This window comes from Rhamphochromis sp. 'chilingali' (genome assembly GCF_963969265.1).
Source record: "Rhamphochromis sp. 'chilingali' genome assembly, chromosome: 8".
Classification (NCBI taxonomy): domain Eukaryota; kingdom Metazoa; phylum Chordata; class Actinopteri; order Cichliformes; family Cichlidae; genus Rhamphochromis; species Rhamphochromis sp. 'chilingali'.
Genome location: NC_137935.1, coordinates 35,417,123 through 35,438,889, shown reverse-complemented (window position 1 = coordinate 35,438,889; position 21,767 = coordinate 35,417,123). Strand labels below are relative to the sequence as shown.

The 21,767-nt window shown below is 41.5% G+C and overlaps 2 protein-coding genes across 3 annotated transcripts; both read left to right on the top strand.

Moving 5' to 3' along the window:
* Window positions 1–1,915: 1,915 nt before the first annotated feature.
* dhrs13b.2 (dehydrogenase/reductase (SDR family) member 13b.2) lies at window positions 1,916–19,919 on the top strand. Of its 2 annotated transcripts, none has more exons than XM_080888989.1 (8): window positions 1,916–2,435; window positions 13,850–14,023; window positions 14,095–14,370; window positions 14,519–14,848; window positions 16,989–17,336; window positions 17,411–17,500; window positions 17,635–17,654; window positions 17,766–19,919. In XM_080888989.1, exons 1-8 carry the CDS (start codon window positions 2,405–2,407, stop codon window positions 17,778–17,780), a joined length of 1,284 nt encoding a protein of 427 aa, XP_080745115.1. In that variant the 5' UTR covers window positions 1,916–2,404; the 3' UTR covers window positions 17,781–19,919. The 2 variants fall into 2 exon arrangements, with proteins under 2 accessions (XP_080745115.1, XP_080745114.1); XM_080888988.1 differs by lacking the exon at window positions 1,916–2,435 and adding an exon at window positions 13,275–13,728 and having other exon boundaries at window positions 17,766–19,918.
* On the top strand, window positions 3,612–6,422 carry LOC308401000 (piggyBac transposable element-derived protein 3-like; the record flags this gene model as incomplete). Its single annotated transcript, XM_080889067.1, has 3 exons — window positions 3,612–3,640; window positions 4,045–5,568; window positions 5,808–6,422. 3 exons carry the CDS (start codon window positions 3,612–3,614, stop codon window positions 6,088–6,090), a joined length of 1,836 nt encoding a protein of 611 aa, XP_080745193.1. The 3' UTR covers window positions 6,091–6,422.
* Window positions 19,920–21,767: the final 1,848 nt, after the last annotated feature.

The window sequence follows — 21,767 nt, the reverse complement described above, 5'->3', positions numbered from 1 at the left end:
GTGCATTTCAGGTCGACACAAACACACACACACTTAGAATCCCTCAAAATATGTTGCTTGTGACTGCAAAATTGTGCCTGCAAAAGAACAGTTTGTTGCAGAATGTGTGCCTGATGTTCCAGACGATAAGCGAGCCTCCGGCAGCGACAGGAAGACACCTGGGATGGAGACGAGGCGATGTTGTTTTTTCAAACTGTGTTAAAAGTCATTGTGGTTTTGAAACTTATGCATGTATTGTATCTGCTTGACGCATGAGGGGGCGTCATAAAGGTAAACCCTAATGGTATAAAACAGCTGCTTGTGTATTGTTAGGGAGAGATTGATGCTGTCTGCGTACAGTGTTCATCTCCCACACGTGTGTTCATTAAAATCATCGTTTGACCAACCCTCCTGTATCCCTTCTCAATATTTGAACCCTTAACAATACTTAGGAATTTTCATTCCCATACCTTTGGACCACTTGTTTGAGAAAAATTCTAATAAAATAATTCAACGTATCAGCAATGATTGAGAGCAGTGGTCTATTCTCCTGTCCCGAATGAGCTGAGTTGAATGTTCTGCCCAGACTATTCTATTTATTTTACAGATGATACCAGTTGAAAATCCAAACGACAATGCTTGATAAGCTGGACAAAATAACTTCTAACTTCATATGGGATAAACAGCAGCGTAGAATTAGACTCAAGACCCTGCAGTTGTTTAAGATAAGGGGGGGTATTAATGTTCCTAATTTTATACATTACTACTGGGCTGCACAAATAAAACCTTTGCTGACATGGCTGCCAAGTGATATTCATACTTGCTGGCTCAATATAGAAAATAGAAAATATCCTGAACCAATGGAAACACTTCCTTTTCTAGATAGTCTCGTAAAATAAATGGCAATCTGGAGAAAAAAAATACATTAGAGTTTTGGAACAAAATTCAGTCAGCACTGGGACCACAAAAGTATCATTCATCACTATCAAGCATTGGATCTATGAAACCCTTTTCCCTGTCCACTTTTTAAATGCAGTATTTGGATACTGCATTTAAAAGTGGGCATATAATGGACTGAAATGTGAACATCAACTATTGGAACAAGGGAACTTTAAGACATTTGAACATCTGAAGAATGAATTTAATCTCCCCAGGACAGATTTCTATAGACACCTACAACTAAGGTCCTTTTTGACAACACTCGAGAGCTAGGGAAACATTGCCAACCCCACACCAATTGAAGAATTTCTAAAAAAAACAACAACAAAAACCCAAAAAACAGATGGGAAACAGAGACAAGACTACTACTATTAGTCAAACCTATGACGCATTTGCATCAATGATTAAGCATAATTCCCTGAGGATGAGGGGAAGGTGGAAAGCAGAAATAAATGAAAAATACCTGATGATACCAAGTGGGAAATATGTACTAAAGCACACCAGACCACTAATTCAAACAGATGGAGAGAGTTTAAATGGAAAATTATCAGCAGATTCTACAGAACACCAGAAATAACTGATAAGATGGGCCCCACACTTCTGAGTTCATACTGGAGGATCTGTGGGACACAATCTACCAACCATACCCATATATTTTGGCTCTGCCCTAAACTCTGTGTATTCTGGAGGCAGATATTTGATCCTATAATTTGAGTTTTCAAAGTAAATATTCCACTAAGTCCTACAGTAGCAGTTTTGGGAAGGATTCCAGAACTTACCTCACTGCAGCCCTAAAATGCACAATTATTAGATGGTTAAAACCAGGACCTCCCACATATAATATATGGATCCAGAAAGTGTACGATGTCTATCAACTAGTCAACTTTCACAAGTCTATTAACCAACCAACCACGTGACTTCATGTTCCGTAGTGACAGAAGATGGCGCTTTAAACTTTAACTTTAAGCACTTATTTCTTAAATGCAACTTTACAGACAGAGTTACATCCATGGCAGTTTTTCAGAGCAGGGCTCAGTGGTTAGCCTTTATATGTATAGCATTTCACATATTATGTTTTTCTTTTCTCACAGTTCACCCACTCTTCCATGAGCTGGTCCTGGACTTTTGATCTCCTTTTTTAAGCATTCTTCTTTTTGCTTGAGTTCTTTCTCTTTTACTTGTTTTGCTTTTTTGTCAATTACTGCCTGGCTTAAGTTTTGCTTCAGGGTAAATTGTTTCTACCATCAGCGTTTTGGCGCCGGAGCGCACCGCTGCCTGCTGCCTTGCGCTTCTCCGACCCTGGGACACGGGCCCCGCCAGCGAGCTGTAGCGGCCGCGACCGCTGGCGACAAAGAAAAACTGCTCTTCATAGAAGACTCGCGCTCTGGGAGACGTTTCCTCGACTCCGGCTCCCAGAAGAGCCTCCTTCCCCCGTCCGGAGCCGACAGTTTAGCAGCGGGCTACGGACCGCAGCTTATTGCGGCTAATGACTCTCCCATCGCAACGTTCGGGGAAAGGTTCGTCACTGTTTGTTTTCATGGTCGGGATTTCCAATGGACCTTTGTTGGTGCCGCTAGCTCTGTACCTATTTTGGGCACCGATTTTTTTTGTGCCCACGGACTGCTGGTCGATGTCGCTAACAGACGCTTAATCGATGCCCTGTCTTTTTCTTCAATACCCTGTTTCACTCGCGCCACCGAGCCCCTGAATCAGGCTAATTTAGTGACTTCAGGGAATGTTTTTCAGCGTTTGCTCTTGGAGTTCCCTTCACTAACTGTTCCTAATTTCTCGAACACGGCAACGAAGCACGGGCTTGAACCTTATATTCCGACGGTCGGTCCCCCGGTGTTCGCACGCGCGCGCCGCCTCGACCCCGCGAAACTCTCCGTCGCTCAGGAAGAGTTTGCTGCAATGGAGCGCCTCGGCATTGTGCATCGCTCGAATAGTGCCTGGGCTTCTCCTCTACACATGGTGCCCAAGTCAGACGGTCGGTGGCGGCCTTGTGGGGATTTTCGCCGTTTGAATAATGTCACGGAGAACGACCGTTACCCCCATTCCCCACATCCAGGATTTTTCCGCCCACCTCGCCGGCACCTCGATTTTTTCTAAAATTGATTTGGTGCGGGGGTATCACCAGGTTCCCGTGCGCGCCGAAGACGTCCCCAAAACTGCCGTCAGGGGCGGAGCGGGGGGGTGGCTTACTGGGCTTAAGCCCGGGTTGTTTTGTCAGAAGCCCGGGGTATTTTGGAGTGTAATTTTTTCATAGTTAGATGCCTGGCTGACAACTGTATAAAACAAAAAGTACACACAATATTCGAAGCACATAGTGCACACTGTGGGAATTTACGACTGTGCGTGAATCCCCCCCTGATATTGGTATGATCCAAGCTCAGGCACTAAGCGACTGAGCGAGGGGGCGGGGCAGCTGCTGCCCGTGAGTGCGCTGTTGGAGAGACGGAGCCAGCCATACTAAGGAGAGCTTAACCCTTTTTGCCCCACTGGCAACAATTGTTGCCAAAGTTTATCACTGTCATTTTCGACTCACAATAAAAAATCTCAAAGGTACTAATGCAACTTTTTCCACTTATATGCTAGTAGACAACTTAGACAAAGGTTTTGATTTTTAAAAAATCGTTTCCAAGTGCTTCCTATCGCATGACATCATCTGCTTCCCGCTCTTTCTGGCTGAAGACATGGTGGATGCAAATCATCCTGGAAAGAGGTAATTTTCATAAATTTCTTATGACTTTCCCCCCAAACATATTTATAATTATTTAATCATTCAAGTCTCTAGAGTAACCCTCCCCAAAAAAATTGTACCTAGGATAAATATTTTTTTGTTCATGGGCTTATTTCTGTGAGTGGCAACAAAAGTTGCCAGTGGGCACATAGCATGTCGCTAACTAAAGGAAAACACTGTCTGCAGGATTGCTCCTAATTTACTTATTTAAAATTGTAGAATGATGTACAATGGCTCATTTTAGTCCTTTTAGAATAATTCCTAGCTAAATAAATTCACAGGTATTCAAGGCCTCTGTGTATAGGATTTTTATACATTACCATACATCATTTTCTTGCTAGCTAAAATTCGCTTGCTAGCTAACATGTATGTTGTCCTTTCCTTAGGTACACCGTAGCAGAGATCCTGGCCATGCTGCAGGACTCTGAAACTGTGGCGGACATCACAGTTGTGCCTGAGTCAGAAATGCACGCACATGACACAGACTGTGACAGTGACCAATCTGATGATGAGGCCACTGGTGACCATAACCGCCTCCCATCAAGAATACTCAAAGGTGAAGGCTTTCTACCTAATTCGGACATGCAGCTGCCAAATCCCCCCGATGATGATCCTGGGTGCTCATCCTCAGTGAGTCAGACAGAGACTAGAAAGGTCAGTGGCACAAATGAAAATGTGACCAGTCAGATTGTTGGGCCCATGCTCCACAAAACTAAGAACCAAGACAGGAAATTCAAAAAAATCAAAATTGCGGCCAAAGCACCAGCACAAGCCAACAAAAAACATCAGATCCCTCGCTATGTCCCCAAAGAACATGATCCTGGCTTCACATCAGATGATCCAGTGGATATCTTCCTCACATTTTATCCCAAGTCCCTCAGAGATGTCACACTGGAAATGTCCAATCTCTACGCTGAACAAAAAGGGAAAACGCTCAACCTGACTGAGGATGAACTTCTTACATTCTACGGTATTCTGTTGATCAGTGGATACAACACAGTCCCAAGGCGGCGTCTTCTCTGGTCAGACGATTGTGATGTCAGCAACAATGCTGTAAAAGATGCCATGCGGAGGAACAGGTTTGATGAAATTATGTCTTCTGTTCATTTAGTAGACAACATGAAGATCACAGCTGACCCGTTCTTCAAGGTGCGTCCCCTTTTTAAGCATCTAAATGACATCAACAACGCAATCCCGATAGCAGAACATGTGGCAGTAGATGAGATGATGATTGAGTATTTTGGAAGGCATGGGTGCAAACAGTTTATTAGAGGGAAGCCTATTCGTTTTGGGTATAAAATATGGAGCTTAGCATCCTCCTCCGGGTTTGTCCATCAGATGGAGCCATATGTAGGAAGCCACACACATCTGGTGGAAACTGGACTTGGTCAGGGTCCAAGTGTGGTTCTTGGCCTGGCAGAGAAAGCTGAAGTGCCACCTGGAGTCAAGTTTTACCACGACAACCTCTTCACAACCCTGTCCCTGGTGGATGAGATGACCCTGAGAGGCTATGGCAGCTGTGGCACGATGCGACAAACTCAGCTCCATAACGTTCCCTTCACAGCACCCCAGACCTTCAAGAAGACACCCAGAGGAGATGCTGAGTATCTGGTTGAGGCAGAGAAGCTGATTGTAAGGTGGAATGACAACAGCGTGGTCACCGTGGTGTCGAACATGGAGAGGGAGTTCACCGAAACTGAGGCGAAGAGATGGAATAAACAGAAGCGGACTATGGACAAGGTCAGACAGCCCAAGTGTATCCAGGACTACAACACACACATGGGAGGAGTGGACCTGCATGACCAGTTTGTCAGCCGCTACAGAGTCAACATCCGGTCCAAGAAGTGGTGGTGGCCATGCTTCAGCTGGGCCCTGAACAGTGCCATGGTGAACAGCTGGTGCTATTACAGGTACACAAGGCTGTATGTTATTTAGTGATATCACAATCGAGTTGGTGATGTTTGACTCGAGGTCATCGCTAGTGCTCTTCGGTCGACAAGAGCAACAGTGATGATATCCAGACCAACATCACAAACTCAAGTGTGATATTGCTTTTACAGAACATTCTACATATGGGGCATGACGTTGTAGAAAGGATGAAACGATGCACATTCATGCATCTATCATGCTTGTTTTGTCATTCATTTAGGTCCTGGAAAAGCGGGGAGAAGGATCTCCTCTCCTTCCAGAGGCTGGTAGCCCAGACCCTCCTCCTGCGCCATGGAACAAAGCCAAGTAGGCAGGGCAGAAGATCTTCAATGGCGGTGGCGATAACTGATGCCACCAGGTTTGATAATTTGAACCACTGGCCCTGCAACACTGGTAGCAGGTACAAGCGATGCAAGAACTGCGGCGGACGCACATCATTTGCGTGTGGAAAGTGTGATGTGCCACTACATGTGGAGTGCTTCAAGAAGTACCACACTGAGTAGAACATGCATGAAAGATGATGGAATGTATGGGAAGAAATATGTTATATATGTATATATGTTTTTAGAGGTTCTAAGAAAAAAATGTTTGTTGAGTTTTTGAGTATAAAAAAATTGAGAATAAAGAAATCAGTTCAAATTGTTTGATGTTTTGAATTTTATACAGGGGGAACCTGAGGCTCCACCTTTTTGTTATTATTTATTATGACTATATTATTATTTTGTTCTTATTATATTATTATTATTACTTCTCTATTATTATTATTAGGTGACATTTGACCTAGTGACAAGCTGTGTGACTACTGGCAACAATTGTTGCCAGTCATAAAAATGCTATTTTCTTCAAAAAAAAGTATAAAATGGAAAAAATAAATACATAACATGATTCAGAGGGACTCAACTGATAAAATGACATGCCTTACAACTCTGAAAAAAATCTGGGCACAAACGGGTTAAGTTTGAGCAGGTACCAAAGCAAATCATTCGTACTGTACAAATAATGTAAATATGACGGTGCATCACGAAAGATTGATATCAAACGGATCACTTGACCAATATTACGTTACTTGCTCTTCAAGTGAATCAACAAATGGCAAAATGAAAAGCCGAACAAATGCTATTTTTTTTAGAGAGTCTTAGCTTACGTGTGTTTATTTCATATTTTCAGTTCTTACCCTCCCCGACTAAATCGGTTTCAGTTATGTACTGAAACATAAGAATGGACATTAGAGGCTTCTTTCAAAGAAAAAACTCAGGTAAATGTTATTTTATATATTATGCTTTGTATGTTGTTCAGTATATTTCTATGCAAAACAAGAGGGATTTCAGTACACAGCAGGATATTCACATTTGTAACCAGATATTTACACTTTAGGGAGAAAACATAAAACATTTTTACTGTACAACATCAATTTAGAGTAAATTTTTGTTTTAGATAAATATTGAAATATATTTTGAATTAGTTAAATTTCAGAATAAAGAGAGACAGAGCTATTTTTATCACTTTCATCAAATTTAGGAGTACATGTACACTAAATTTATTGTTAATTAATAAGAAAACTCCAGACGATTCCATTCTGAGCTGAAGAAGCTTCTGATAGGTTAGTAGAGTCCATGTGAGTAAATTGGTGGCACAGCTGTGGATGCATATAAGGCAAAACACAGAGCCTGTTTCTGTGACATGGGAACATCAAGAGATATCAACCAAAACACCAGGAAAAGAACTGTGGAGCTCCATAAATGTGGCTCAAGTTTGAATACAATTTGGTGCCATTTGCAATTAAGAAATACAGATAGTTTCTCTCTTTACTCTTAAAGTTAACAAATATGTTTTTATATTTATCAATCTAAAAAAATAAACAGTCTGATTTGATGTTACAATTAAAAAAGTGTTTTTATCTGAAGAGTAAATATCTGGTTTCAACTGTATATTTGATGATTGTCAGCACAAAGAGGGAGAGAGAGGAGAACGAGGACAGAACAGATGAACAAGAGCAGGTGAGACACACATGTTAGTCAAATGGTTGTTTACCAAAAGTATCACCGTATCATAGGTCCTCATGTATCTCGTACCTAGTGTTTCTTTTTAGGTTTGTTATTTTTCAAATTCTGTATTTATTAAGTTCTGCAGGCTTGTTTGCACAACAAGGCTAAATAATTATATAAACTTTTCTCAATCTAAATAGTGGACTTTGGTAGAATTAAAAAATAAGTGTAGTGCAGGTCTATGATGATTTTTAGTGCTATCATCTAGTTCTGATTCTGGTTCTGTCTTGGTTAAGTCCTCAGTAGTCCTGATTTTGAACTGTTGTAGTCCTGTTTTAATTCTGGATCAGTTCTGGGTCTGGTTGAATTGGGGTTTAGTCCTCGTGTCTTGATACAGCCCTGACCTTGTTCTGCCTTGCTGCTTAATTAAAAAACTAGTTTAAGGTGTCCTGCACATGTGATATATATTTTTCCCTATATGAAGTCATTCTTTTTTGAACAGAGCCTATTAATCTTTCAGTCATTTCTACACCCCCCCCCCCCCCCCCCCCCCAAAAAAAAAAAAAAAAATCCCACATGCATACTACTCTTTGGGCTAAGCCCCGGGTGTTTCAAATGTCTGGCTCCGCCTCTGACTGCCGTTATTACCCCTTTCGGCCTGTTTGAATTTTTGCGCATGCCGTTCGGCCTGAAAGGCGCCGCCCAGACTTTTCAGCGGTTGATGGACTCTGTCTTGCGCGAGCTGCTTTTCGTCTTCGTGTACCTTGACGATATATTGGTGGCCAGCTGTTCTGAGAGTCAGCATGCGTCGCATCTGCATCAGGTTTTCCAGCGCTTGGCGGCACATGGCCTGATCGTCAACCCCTCCAAGTGCCAGTTCGGCTTGCCGGTTCTGGATTTCTTGAGCCACCGCATTTCCGCTGACGGTGTGGTTCCGTTGCCAGACAAGGTCCGGGCCGTTTCGGCTTTTCCGCGTCCCGCGTCCATTAAAGCGTTGCAGGAGTTCTTGGGGATGGTCAATTTCTACAACCGCTTTCTCCCCAGAGCTGCGCACCTGCTGCAGCCTCTCTATGCTGCCTTGAAGGGTAAAACAGCTAAGGACCCAATTGATTGGCTCCCTGAACGCATCCAGGCATTTTCTGGGGCCAAGACCGCGCTGGCAAACGCCGCCCTGCTGGCTCACCCGTTTCCGTCGGCGGAGATTGCGTTGACCTCCGACGTGTCGGACGTGGCGCAGTGTTAGAACAGCGGGTCTCCGGTGTCTGGCAACCGCTCACTTTTTTTTAGTCGCACACTTAGGGACAGTGAGCGCAAATATAGCATTTTTGACAGGGAGTTGCTGGCACCTCGCGACACGGCATTTTCGTTTTTTTCTCGAGGGTCGGAGCTTCACCGCGTACGTCAATCATAAACCTTTGACATTTGCGATGTCCAAGGTCTCTGATCCGTGGAGCGGGCGCCAGTAGTGCCAGTTGGCTGCCATTTCCGAGTTCACAACTGACATTGAGCACGCGGCTGGTAAGTCCAACTGACTGTCTATCCCGCGTGCTGGTTTCTCCCGTTTATGTTGGCATAGACTTTGAGGCTTTGGCCGCTGACCAACAGGCCGACCCGGACGTCCTAGCCCTTCGGTCTGCGCAAACGGGCCTTGTAGGGGAGACCGGGGATAGTTGTAACATTTTTGACATTTCTGTCTGTAAATTGAAGCTCTTTTAAGGTAGTGGATTCAAAATGTAATGCAAAGTATTTACATGTCTCTGCTATTAAATAGTGCAGCTATTTTCTCTGCAGCACAATTACCCATTGCATGGTATGGTCTCAAACACGAAGAGTGAAATGTTACAATTACCGGTAACCCCATAGTCTGGGTTAGTTGTAACATATCCTGGGGTGAAATGTAACACAATGAAATAAGGGTACTAACAAAATATTAACATGTAATCTTTGTTTATTCAACACATGAATGCACTTGGAGCCATTTATGTAGCTGTGTGTGTGTGTGACAGAATGCAGAAATCTAACTTTGAACATATTCCAACCCCCCAAAAAAGTTATGGAATTTTCTGCAACTGAATATTTCATTAATTTTGGTTGGTCTTCCTTGAGTTTGGCCTCATTGGCTCAGTGGGCATTATAACCTACAACTCTTGCACCAATTTTGAACATAACAATGAAGCTGAAAAAATATAGTTGTTCACCAGCATCGCAATTCCATTACTTTTTATCATGGCTTACCTTGGTGTGGTTTGCAAAGTGCTTCAGAAAGATGAGGAAATCTGTTTCTTGCACCCATCCTGATTTATTTCCACTACCAGTACTTCCTACTGGTCCATCTCTGACACAGTGGTCTGCATAATGTATGTGTGGGAACACAAACAGTGGAGGAATTGTGTTGCCAGTGGCATTAACTGCATATACAAAGGTGACCAGTGAACCTCTCTGCTGAAGTCGTTGCCCCAACTTGTTTAATATAAGTTAAAGTAATAGTGTGGTAACATCTGCATTATTGTTACAACTAACCCAGACTGTTGCTGTTACAACTGACCCAGACTCCTATAGCCATGAACTAGCTAACATTACAGTCAACGGCTAAAACATTAGCACTAAAGACCTACACAGAATATATCCCCATAGACATACAAATAACATAATTCAAGTTTGATGAGTTTAACTGCAAAGCAGATAATGCTATTAGAAATTGAAATAAAGTAGAAAAACTTACTTTTTGGTATACAAATTACTTTTTTTCATGTTAAATTGTCTGTGTTTGACAAAATGTACTGATTTTTCACATGTGATAGCAGAACTGAATTGGGCATGCACAGGATGAGTCACATCATTTGAAACTTAGCCCTGATTGGAGAAATTGGAAGTGTTACAACTGACCCACGTTACAACTATCCCCGGTCTCCCCTACTGGAGGACAGACCCGTGTGGAACGGTGGGCCTAGCCTGCTGTGCGATGTTTCCACCAGCCGTCCACGCCCTGTAGTTCCCCTTTCGTGGCGTCGTCGCGTTTTCGACTCCGTACACGCCCTCTCTCATCCAGGCATCGGGGCCTCGGTCAAGCTGGTCAGCTCTAGGTTCATTTGGCCGGGCCTTCGTAAATCGGTGAAAGACTGGGCAGCCGCTGTCATGTTTTTAATAAAACATCAATAGTAGTGAGCAAGCTTCTTTGTTTTAACGTGGCTCACATCCATGCATGTAAAACAACACACCACCTGTTGGTTCAGGTGGTGTGTTGTTGTCATCACACTGTCCTTCCGATGGTCCCATTGTCTTTTGAGTGTACAGTAAACTCCTCCGATTTCTCCTTAATATCAGTCCATCTTCAGTTTTCACATTGTATGTCATTATATTGAAGGATCCCCGCCTCTCAATTTCAAGTTTGGCTATTTGTTCATTTTTCATCTGCAGGACTTTCTCCAGGTGTGTTAGAAAGCTGCTTTGAGGCTTCCTTTGTCTGACTTTCTACTTCCTCTTGTTTTTCTTTTAACTCTTTTACTAGTTTGTTATTGTCCAAGTCCTTTCCCAAAAGAAAATCTGACAGTTCATTATTTTTCATTATCAATGTGCTTTTTTCCATAATGACCCTGTCCTTTTGCTCTTCAAAATCCTCTGCTTTTTTTTGCCATGTTTTAATTTCAGCTTTTAATTTCTCTTCTAGTGCCTCCACTGTTTTAAGTCTGTCTCTACATTGAAACAGCGTGCTAGCCTCTACAAGATATTCTGATGTCCTTTTTTCAAAGTTGACCCTCTCTTCTTTGAGCTGGTCCTGGACTCTAAGCTCATTTTTTATCTGTTCTGAAAAAGGAAAATGCTTATTAACTTGTAAAATAAAAACATGATGCATTTAAGGTTATCCTGTTTGGTTTTTGTTTAGGAAGAGAATTTGTTCCACTGTGCGATGGCCGAGTCTGTTTCTTTTCTTGGAGATAATTTCTCCTGCCTTAGAGAAAATCCTCTCACATGGAACAGAAGAGGTTGTAAACTGAAAGCGAAACAACTTAGCTTAGGTGCTCCAACATTCTGAAGAAGCAACTGCTATCCCAATTGGAGATCGATGATGTACAACACAAATGCTATGGCAACGACAGGGCCAGGACATCACGTCAGGGGGGAGATATTATCACCCTCATCCCATATTGGAACCAAGCCCCAAGTACAACTAATTCGATGAAGGTGTTGAGTGCTAGAGAGAGAAGATTGTGGCTAAGCTGCGGCTGATTATCAAGTCTATAACGTTCAACTTTCAAAGTAATCTTTGAAGGACTACTAAAAGATGTGAATGCAGCGTTACAGACAAACTGAAACCAACCAGCTGGTCTAAACCACAGCAGCAGTGATCACTGAGATGCTTTGCTAAAAGATGAACAACCACAAGAAGCAGTGCCCTCCATGGAGAAGGCGGCCAAAATCAGGGCAGTGTGGAGGGAAGTTAGCCCTCCACAGAGCTGCAGAAAGGAGTGTCTAAGAAGTACAGAAGTGGCTTGGAAACTGCCAAGCAAAGAATCACAACCATGGCCAGATGTATACCAGAGAGATAGAAGGCAGGAGAATAAACCAGCTGTACTCCACTGAACCATGAATGGTTCAGTGGAGTACAGCTGGTTTATTACATTATTACATTATTACAGTTCCCTCTCAATGGCAGGGAAACCATATGACAATGGCCCACCAAGGCAACATTTGGTGGAAGCACTGGAAGACCATATGGAAGAAGGATGCAACCCCTAATAGTAATGTTTCAGTAACTAGTGGAGCTAGGACAGCACCCTCCCTGAACAGGATCCTGTAACTGTCACAATTCAGTTAAGATTAATTCAGTTAAGTTCAGGTAACAAGGAGATGAAATTCAGAAATTTCAAGTTATTATCCAAGTTAAACCAATTTAAACTGGTTTAACTTGGATACGACCACCTGAGTATTCTGTGAAGATGATATTGAAGTCTGGATCTTCTGCTTTTTCCACACTATTTCCACATTATTGCAATCTCTTTATGAAATGGAGCTAGTTACAGTCCACTGGGATTCAATAAAGCAATCAAGTATGGGATATTTGTTTGGACTCTGTTGTTGTCAGGGAATACTGTATCCACAAATGTAAATATTTTAAAACCAAACAGTGAAAAACTGATTGCTTAATGAATTTAAATTCTTGAGTAAATTGCTAAAACTTGCAAGTGATAGGAAAGCCCTTACTTTAGAATAGAATAGAATAGAATAATCCTTTAATTGTCCCAGAAGGGGAAATTTGGTTGTAACAGCAGCAAGAAAAACACATACTGTATACAAACAAATAGGACACACAGGACACAGAACAGAAGCATGCACATTTTTTTTTACATATTTACATCATGGACAATAGTTACCAAAAACAGAGTATTGTACAGTTATTAACATTAAATAAAAATAAATACAGAAGTTGCTTTACCTGGCCATTTTAAATTAATTTGAGACAAGTTACTGCTTTCTGATAGTTTATAACTTTGTTTTAGCTTCTTAAACACACAGTTTTTACACATGATTTTTATTTGATGAATACTCTAAGTTTCTTGTCTGTTTCTTGTGCTATTGTTCATGAATAAAAATTTTTGTAAAACAAAACAAAACAAACAAAACCAAAACAAACAAAAAAAAAACCTTCCTGTGCTGTGGCTGTGGATGTGCTCTGGTGCACTCACAGCAACACCTCAGGTCAAAGGCAGTACTACGAGTTTGATGGCGTAAAAAAAAAGGAAGCATAACCTACAGTTGACTCGTTGAGACGTGTGGAGAAACCTCTGTAGAAATACAACTGTGGGCATGATTATGGATATTTTGTGAGTAACTTGTCACACAGTAGTGCGCACTGGACACAGCCAGATTACTACTAAACAAAACAATAACTAGGGGTTTTAACAATCTAACGTTGAAACTAGTGCAATTTAACGGCGAATATTATTATAATTTCATATTTTCCCTCTTACTTTGTGTGCTGCTTGTCACGTGATCGGAGCGTCTGCAAAGCCAGTTTTTTTTCCTTGAAAATGAAAGTGAAAGTATCCGGAGAAACTTCGAGTGGCAACCGAACTAAAGGGGATTTTCTGCGGGGTCACCAATGAAGAATCATGGGTTTAATCTTAAATATCCTTATTTACTTGTATCTAAGTGCAGGTGAGTTATTGTGCAAGGCTTTGTCACCGCGTTTTTAGAGCTAGTGTGGACGCTACACTCGACTGCATGAATGGAATCATATGCTTAATGATGATTTTGTGCATATGTCTGTGTGATTTAGGTGTGTGGAGTATCCAGAACCCGTGGCTGCCCTGTCAGTTCACTGACGAACATGTGTTTACTAATAATGAGGGGCACACTGAGACTCGACTCATCCACAGAGAGGCTATGCTGCAATTTGGTCAGAAAGAAGATGCTCCTGTTAACCCAAACGCCATCACTTTATTAATCACTGGTGAGTTACTGCAGGCTGCATGAGGAGAAGGCTGAAAGACATTTGATTTGACTGCATGTGTCCTATTCTAGGATCAAAGTTGGACCTGAGGCGGTATGTGGAGGGGGTGGAGGAAGAGCAGCTGGAGTGTGAGCTACGCAGATACAGCACAGAGGGCATTTATGTCCGCTGGCCTGTCATGGGCGCCCTAGAGTACAACCGCTGGTTCCTCTGTACCCTCAGACACAGCAGGGGCCTCTTTACAGTCACTGGTTTCCTCAGGCACCCCTCTGACCAGCCTCCCCCAGGAGAGCAGGACTACCGCAAATGGCCCCCCATCCCTGACAGAGAGGTTCTCACCACCACAGGTAAACTCACCATATGAGGATTTCAGAATCAGAAAAATATATCTATCATATGATACTTATTGTTGATGATGCATGTGTAGTTATGGGACATGGTGGGCCACTTGTTTTGAGAAATTTGTGCAGACAGTCACCAGATCTGTTTCCACAGTCGCCATGGTCATCAAAACAAAGACTCCTTCAGTGAAAGCAGGCCTGATGTCCCAGCAAAAGCTCCACTGCCAGTTTGACGTTGACCACAAGGGTGCCAACATCACTGTGGAGTGGCACTGGCAGCACCGGGGAGAGAGGAATAAACTCTTCAGCTACACCAGCCGCACCGGGCACACCCAGGGGAGCGGCGTTGGGCTGAAGGCTCTGGCGACTGGCGATGCCACCTACACCCTCCCCCTGTCTAAGATGAGCAGTGAAGGGACCTACATTTGTTCAGTGTCAGTGAATCCACTGTTTGGCAATGTGGACATAAATCTGCACATCGAAGGTGAGGAAATCAGATGACACAAAGTACTAATACTAATTCTGCCTGTTACATTAGTTAAACTGAAAAATGGATTATAAAGGGGACTGATTCTGTTTGTTTTTTTTAGTTTTTCTGTCATACTGTTCCATATTAAACATGGTCAGATTTTCAGATTTTCATAACAAGTATCCATATCTAGACTTTAAACAGTTTTTCTACTTTTAGATCTGTATGAAGTCAGTGAGAGTGGATATCCCTAATGTGGTTGTAAGGAGAGAAGCCCAACACATCCACTCTTTTAATCTTTTGTTCATAAGGTCCAACCAATCAGAAGAAACTTGGTGTAAAGGGGGAGGAGTTAGCGCTGAAGAGCAATTTCAAGACCCAGTTAAATCAAGATTATTTTGAACTGTGCATCATGTAAAGCTGCTCTACTGTACAGCAAGAATGAAACAAATGGGGCTGGAAATTAGTTTAATGGGTTCCCTTTAGTTAGGGATAATGGGCACTTGAATGGACAGTGGACCCTGAGAACTTTTAATGAGCCTCAGCTGAGATTTCATCTACTTTCATTTCATGCTCTTCACAGCTGACACCACCAGCTCCTTTCAGTGCTTCATGCTCAGGCAGCATATTACCTGCCCTTCTAGGTCCTGACTTCATCCAAACATTGCCTAGCGTTGTTTGACATAAGGTCAGCTAGGCAAAGACTCTAATCGGCCACTGGAAATGTGAAGAAGAGCTTTGAAGAAGAAGTTTTAAAAAATACAGTTAAAACTGTATTTTTATAAATGTTATAGTTATCCTGCTGATAAATGGTAAATGGCCTGCATTTGTATAGCGCTTTTCTAGTCCTAAGGACCCCAAAGCTCTTTACACTACATTCAGTCATTCACCCATTCACACACACATTCACACACTGGTGATAGCAAGCTACATTATAGCCACAGCTGCCCTGGGGCACACTGACAGAGAACAGCTGCCGGACACAGTCTCTGACCACCACCAGTAGGCAAACATGGGGTTAGTATCTTGCCCAAGGATATTTGGCATGCAGCCAGGAGGCAGCCTGGGATCGAACCACCGACCTTCTGATTAGTGGCTGACCTGCTCTGCGAGAACTCCCCCATAGCCATTCATGCTACAACAATAAAATAGCAAATAAAAAATTAAATGACAGAAAAGTTACTGTATTTTTACTGTCTGCTCTAGAAATGTCAGCTTTTTTAAAAAACAAAACAATGCTTCTAGAGTAAAATAAATAATAAAAATAGGAAATTTAACTTTCTGCCTTATAATTATAGGGCACTACAGGTAAGGAGCTACCAGAGTTTTCTCTAATGTTACACTTTAAAAAAAAAAAACTTAAGCCAAAAAAGTTGCGCTAACAGATTAATGTAGTTTATTACAGCAGTATGTTGTATGTCTCATGTAGAACAACAGAGATGTATTGTTGAAATTAGTTAAACTCATTTACACTGATAGAAATGGTAATTTAACTGGTCCAGCTCGCTTAAGATCAAAGTGGGCTCTATGTGGCTCAGTAAGTTGTGTCTTACTGTCAACTTTTACAAATATTCAGAAATTTCAAATGTCTCCAATTCAAATGATCATCAGGGATCACAAACACTTTTCCTTATGACGGCCCTATGACAGCTATCCAGCCCCCCCAGTTTATCCTTCATTGCTCCTTCACAGAGACCACACCTCTTGGCTACTACTACATATAATCACTGAGTTATTCTTCTCTAACTCCAACTGAGTTACACATTGTTCTCATTCATTTGTTATATTGTTAGCTTGAAATTAAAGCAGTGGCTTCCTGTGTCAGTTATATTCACAGCAACAGTCAGTTCAAGCTGCACTTGGTGACAGTGGGGAGGAAGAACTCCCTTTTAACAGGAAGAAACCTCCTGCAGAACCAGGCTCAGGGAGGGGCGGCCATTTGCTGCAACCGGTTGGGGTGAGGGAAGGAAGACAGGATAGACGACATGCTGTGGAAGAGAGACAGAGATTAATAACAATTATCCATCCATCCCTCCATGATGGTTAATGAAATTCACGTGTGATTTTTTTAATGTTTCCATCACTTAGAACACAGAAGCTGTGGATTCATACATTTGGGATAACTTTTTACATTTTCCATTCTTTCTCTCCTAAGAGCCTCCTCGTGTCTCCCTCAATGTGGGACCCACCTTCTCACTGCAGGAGGGCCAGGAGCAGAAAGTTGTGTGTGAGGCAAACAGCTATTACCCCCTGGATGTGGAGATAGTTTGGTACGAGCAGGACCCGGCAGCGTCAGGCCAGAGGGTTGGTGCTCCTCTGCCCAAGGTACTGGATAACATCCTACTGTCCAGCCACAAACATAACCAGGACAGGACCTACTCGCTGTCAGCTTTCTTCTACCTCAAGGCTTCGCTCAGGCAGTCTGGCAAACAGTTTACTTGCAGTGTCTCTCATCACTCCCTGAAAGTGCCCATCAAAAAGAGCTTCATTCTGAATGTGGAAGGTGAGACGTCTCAGTGTAATACTGTAAACTATCAGTAGGGAGCAGCAGAGTCTCATGTGTGTTATCTGTTTCAGAGCCAGGGAGCTGGATGTTTAACATTGTTCTTGGTTTGATTGTAATCCTGTTGGTCATCCTGTTTGTAATGCTGCGCTACCTGCACTCAGGTGAGTGATATAAACAGGCCGCAAACCCACCAGCGCTTCCTGGAAACATATACAGCTTACATGTGTTAGCTGTTTGTGGAGCTACATGAGGTGTTGATGTCCTAAAGAGTAATTCTCATTTATTTTCTCCACAGTAAGGAAAAGGGCAGTAGAGGTAAGATTATATTATTTAAAAAATGCATTTGATGTAATGACACCAGTCACAATGATATTTAATTACCTTTGTTTTCAATGATGTGTGTGTTTTTGTGCCTGTCACGAGCAGAAGAAGCCATACTGAGCAGCGCTGATGGCCTGAGCAGAGCATCACACCCATCAGTGAGAACAGCAGCACCCCCCCATCTTTTTTTTTTAATTTTAGAAATGCTGAAATGCTTGATTTTAGTTTTTAGGTGTATTTGGGTTTCTGTGAAACTGATTGTTTTTGTGTTGCACTGATTTAAGTTTAATTTCATGGACTCTGAAAGTCTGATTGTTTTGTAGTAAAATATGGTTTCTTTGGCCAAGAGTAAACCACGTCCATACAACCTAAGTCCGCCCCTGCTGTGCATTTCCTCCTATTTGTAATTAATTGGGTTTGCTTGGCTATCAGTGTGTTCTTGTGTTTATTAGAATCCTGAGAGAGTCCTATTCATTTTCCTGTTTTCTTCTTACTATAATATTAATCTAAATGCCTTTTCTTTTACCCCAGGAACAACAAATTAGCAGGACAGCACTGCTGCTAGGCAATGGCTATATTCACATGTTTATTCATGTGAATCATCATCCACTAAGAGACACCTTAAGCCTATTATTATCAGGCTTAAAGTTGTTTGGCGCAACCCACAGACTGTATGTAAAAGATGGATGTAGCCACAGTGATCTCACCCAGTAGTTTCTGGATTCCTCACTTTGAAGGTTAAGCCTTGGGATTTTGGACGATACCAGGCTGTCTTTTAGGAGCAGTAAGAGACAATATTTGATGATGGGGGTAGATTGTAGATATTAGCTAGCTAACTTGGTTAGCAAGCAATATTCATTAAATTAAGTATCTGCTAAATGGGGGCTTCAGTTCTGGAGAGTGAAATTCCAGTATTTTTACAAACTTTTTGAACATGCCAAACTACACAGCAGGTTATATTATTTGTCGGACAATTATATTACAAATATAACATCCCTAACTTAAACCTTACTTGTGTCCAAATAGATGAGTTATAGAAAAATATCACACATTACATGACATTAAGAGAAGGAAAGGTCGAAACTATCCATAGAGGAGACTTTCCTATACCAGTCTGTAAACATGCTTTTTAACATGGAAATCTATGGGGATTGATTTGTTTTTTTTAGCAAACCTTAATTGGCCAATAGTGGAACTGCAGCTTTTTTATTTTTATTTTTTTTACTCTTGAAGGACTGTTGCTTGGTCTGAACTGCTTTTTAGAGACTGGTCTTAACGAAACCCATTTTATCAATTGGGATCAGGGGTGGTAAAGAACAGCTGGAGCAACCACTCAATGTTCATAATGCAGCAATCACATTTTGAAGGTGCCTTGTGGTGTTTTAGACCACTTAAAGTGCTGCAGAGAAAGGTTTTCTGAACAAATTTGAACACGTTCATGATCTTCAGGTGTGTGTTTTTTTTCAAACAAACAAATCAAATCCATGCTCCGATAAAGAAATGAAAATGTTTTGTTCGATTTTGTGGAATTACAGAATAGTTTTGATTAAAAACACTGAAGATAACTGGAGTGTTTGTTATTTACAAGAAAAGTGTACCAGGCACTTGGAATAACTGCGTATCTAGCGATTCTACTGCTGAAAACCTGTTGAATAATGGGAATAAATGAGAATGACGACCACTAACTTAATAGCTTATGGAGTTTATATTATGAAACATTTTTGCACTATCTTGGCAGCACATGGTTAAATAATAAAATGTTTTGGAATTAAAATGTATTTTCTGAATATTTTGGACTTGGAGCACTCACTAACTCAACAATGAGGGTGTTTCATCAGATTCCTCAGGTTGATGTGTGCTGCTGAATGCTAAATAGTTGCTGCAGTCTTGTAATGCAAATAGACAGTTTTTCAACTTTCTATGTTGGCTTTCTTACTTGTTCAATCATAGTTTATGAAAACCAGATTAACTCTGTTGCAGAAAACAATTTTTACATTTGTGTATCTGTTTTTGCATCATTTTGCAGCTGAGACTTTTGGATTGAACCCAAATGTATTCTTAAAAATGTAATTAAACACATTTTAAAAGAATTTTTAAAAGAAAGAACAAGAGAGGGCAATTGCTAAATTCTTTTGTGGGAAAATCTAACTTTTGCTTATTTATGTGATTGTTTTGTAGATGCGTTTCAATGTTCCTCTCATACTTACCTTACAGATCTTATAGCTTTGCTTTAGAAAAGTTGTCTTCATGTTTATTTAAAAAAAACCAACAACTTTACTATTAATGTCTAAGTTCCTCTGCTTTTCAGTTGTATGAGCAGAATGTTGTATGTGTGAAATGAGAATTGACTTTTTATTTGCAGTGTAACATATTGTTGACTTAAACACACACATGCCACATCCCAACTTGTGACATGAATCTCCTGCTTTCATCTTGCTCATGGGAGCCCAATTGGGGTCTCTGAGCCCTTCCTTTATAAAATACATGACTTGTGCATTAATTTTTGAAACCAAGCACACCATTGTTTTTCTTGTGACATTACCAATAAGTTTGATGTGTCACATGGCCCTCTTCCTATTGAAAAAACAAAAGTTGTATCCAAGATGGCCGACTTCTAAATGGCCACCACCCATCTTGAGGAGTTTGCTCCCTCACATATACTAATGTGCCACAAACAGGACTTTAATATCACCAACCATTCCCATTTTATTACGATGTATCCATATAAATGGCCCACCCTGTATATTCATACACATTCACACTCTTGCAGACTGGAGGAGCCAGGAATCGCACTACTAACCTTCCGATCAGTAGGTGACCAGCTCTACCTCCTGAGCTACAGCCACCCAGTGATAAGCATGAGTAGGTGACTAGGTTTTGGATAAAGTGTACACTCACAAACCTGTCAAACCTGCATTTGAAATGTTGTCTATCATAGCAGTATACTATTGCAACATGGCATTTGGGGCGATTGTGGCTCAAGAGTTGGGAGTTCGCCTTGTAATCGGAAGGTTGACGGTTCGAGCCCCGGCTCGGACAGTCTCGGTCGTTGTGTCCTTGGGCAAGACACTTCACCCGTTGCCTACTGGTGGTGGTCAGAGGGCCCGGTGGCGCCAGTGTCCGGCAGCCTCGCCTCTGTCAGTGCGCCCCAGGGTGGCTGTGGCTACAATGTAGCTTGCCATCACCAGTGTGTGAATGTGTGTGTGGATGACTGGATATGTAAAGCGCTTTGGGGTCCTTAGGGACTAGTAAAGCGCTATATAAATACAGGCCATTTACCATTTCTAACTAAAATAAGAAAATAGGAACATAAATAGTGCCATCATTGCCAGACCTGGCCCACATCTGGTTGGCATACACTTCGCCATGACATAGTGTGGAAAATACAGTATGTCAGGTATAGGAAAAAAAAGTCTTAACAACTACATGAGAAAGATGTAGCTATATTTGTAAGTAAAGTTCAATTAGTGAGAAATCATCTATATTGTTAAAGTCTGTTTCATGGCACAGTGTTGTTTAAATGGACATTCATGAACTGCAGGACTGAGGAGAAGAGTTGTGTGAAATAACCCATTTGTCGCTCTCCTTTTAAAAAGAATTTCAGAAGAATAATGGTGTTATCACATCCGTTTTGATGTTTTAGACTGTTTTTACAGCACAAACACACACAAAAAAAGAAAAAAAAACCCCACAGCTGCAGAATTATTAAAGAAAGAAATATTCAATCCAAACATCATCTTGCAGACTCATTGCATCCACCTTTTTACCCAAGACTTCCAAATTCTGGGTTTCGAAAAAACAAAACAAAAAAAACAAGTACTTGAAAATTCAGCAGCTCTTGATGATTTTTGTGATTGTGGACAGAGGTCTTTTCCATAGACTCACATGTATTTGTGTGCATACACACGCGTATTTATATGTCCACATACGACAGGGGAGGAATGTAAGTTTTGTTTTTCATATAAAATCTGTGTATTTGTAATCTTCTTTGAACATTGTCTCTCGTTACAGACAAGGACTCAGTACAATAAAAAAAAAAGGTGCTTGTAAAACTTGCTGACCCTCTCTGCTTGTATATGTCAGCCATCAGCTTTGATGTGCACTGAT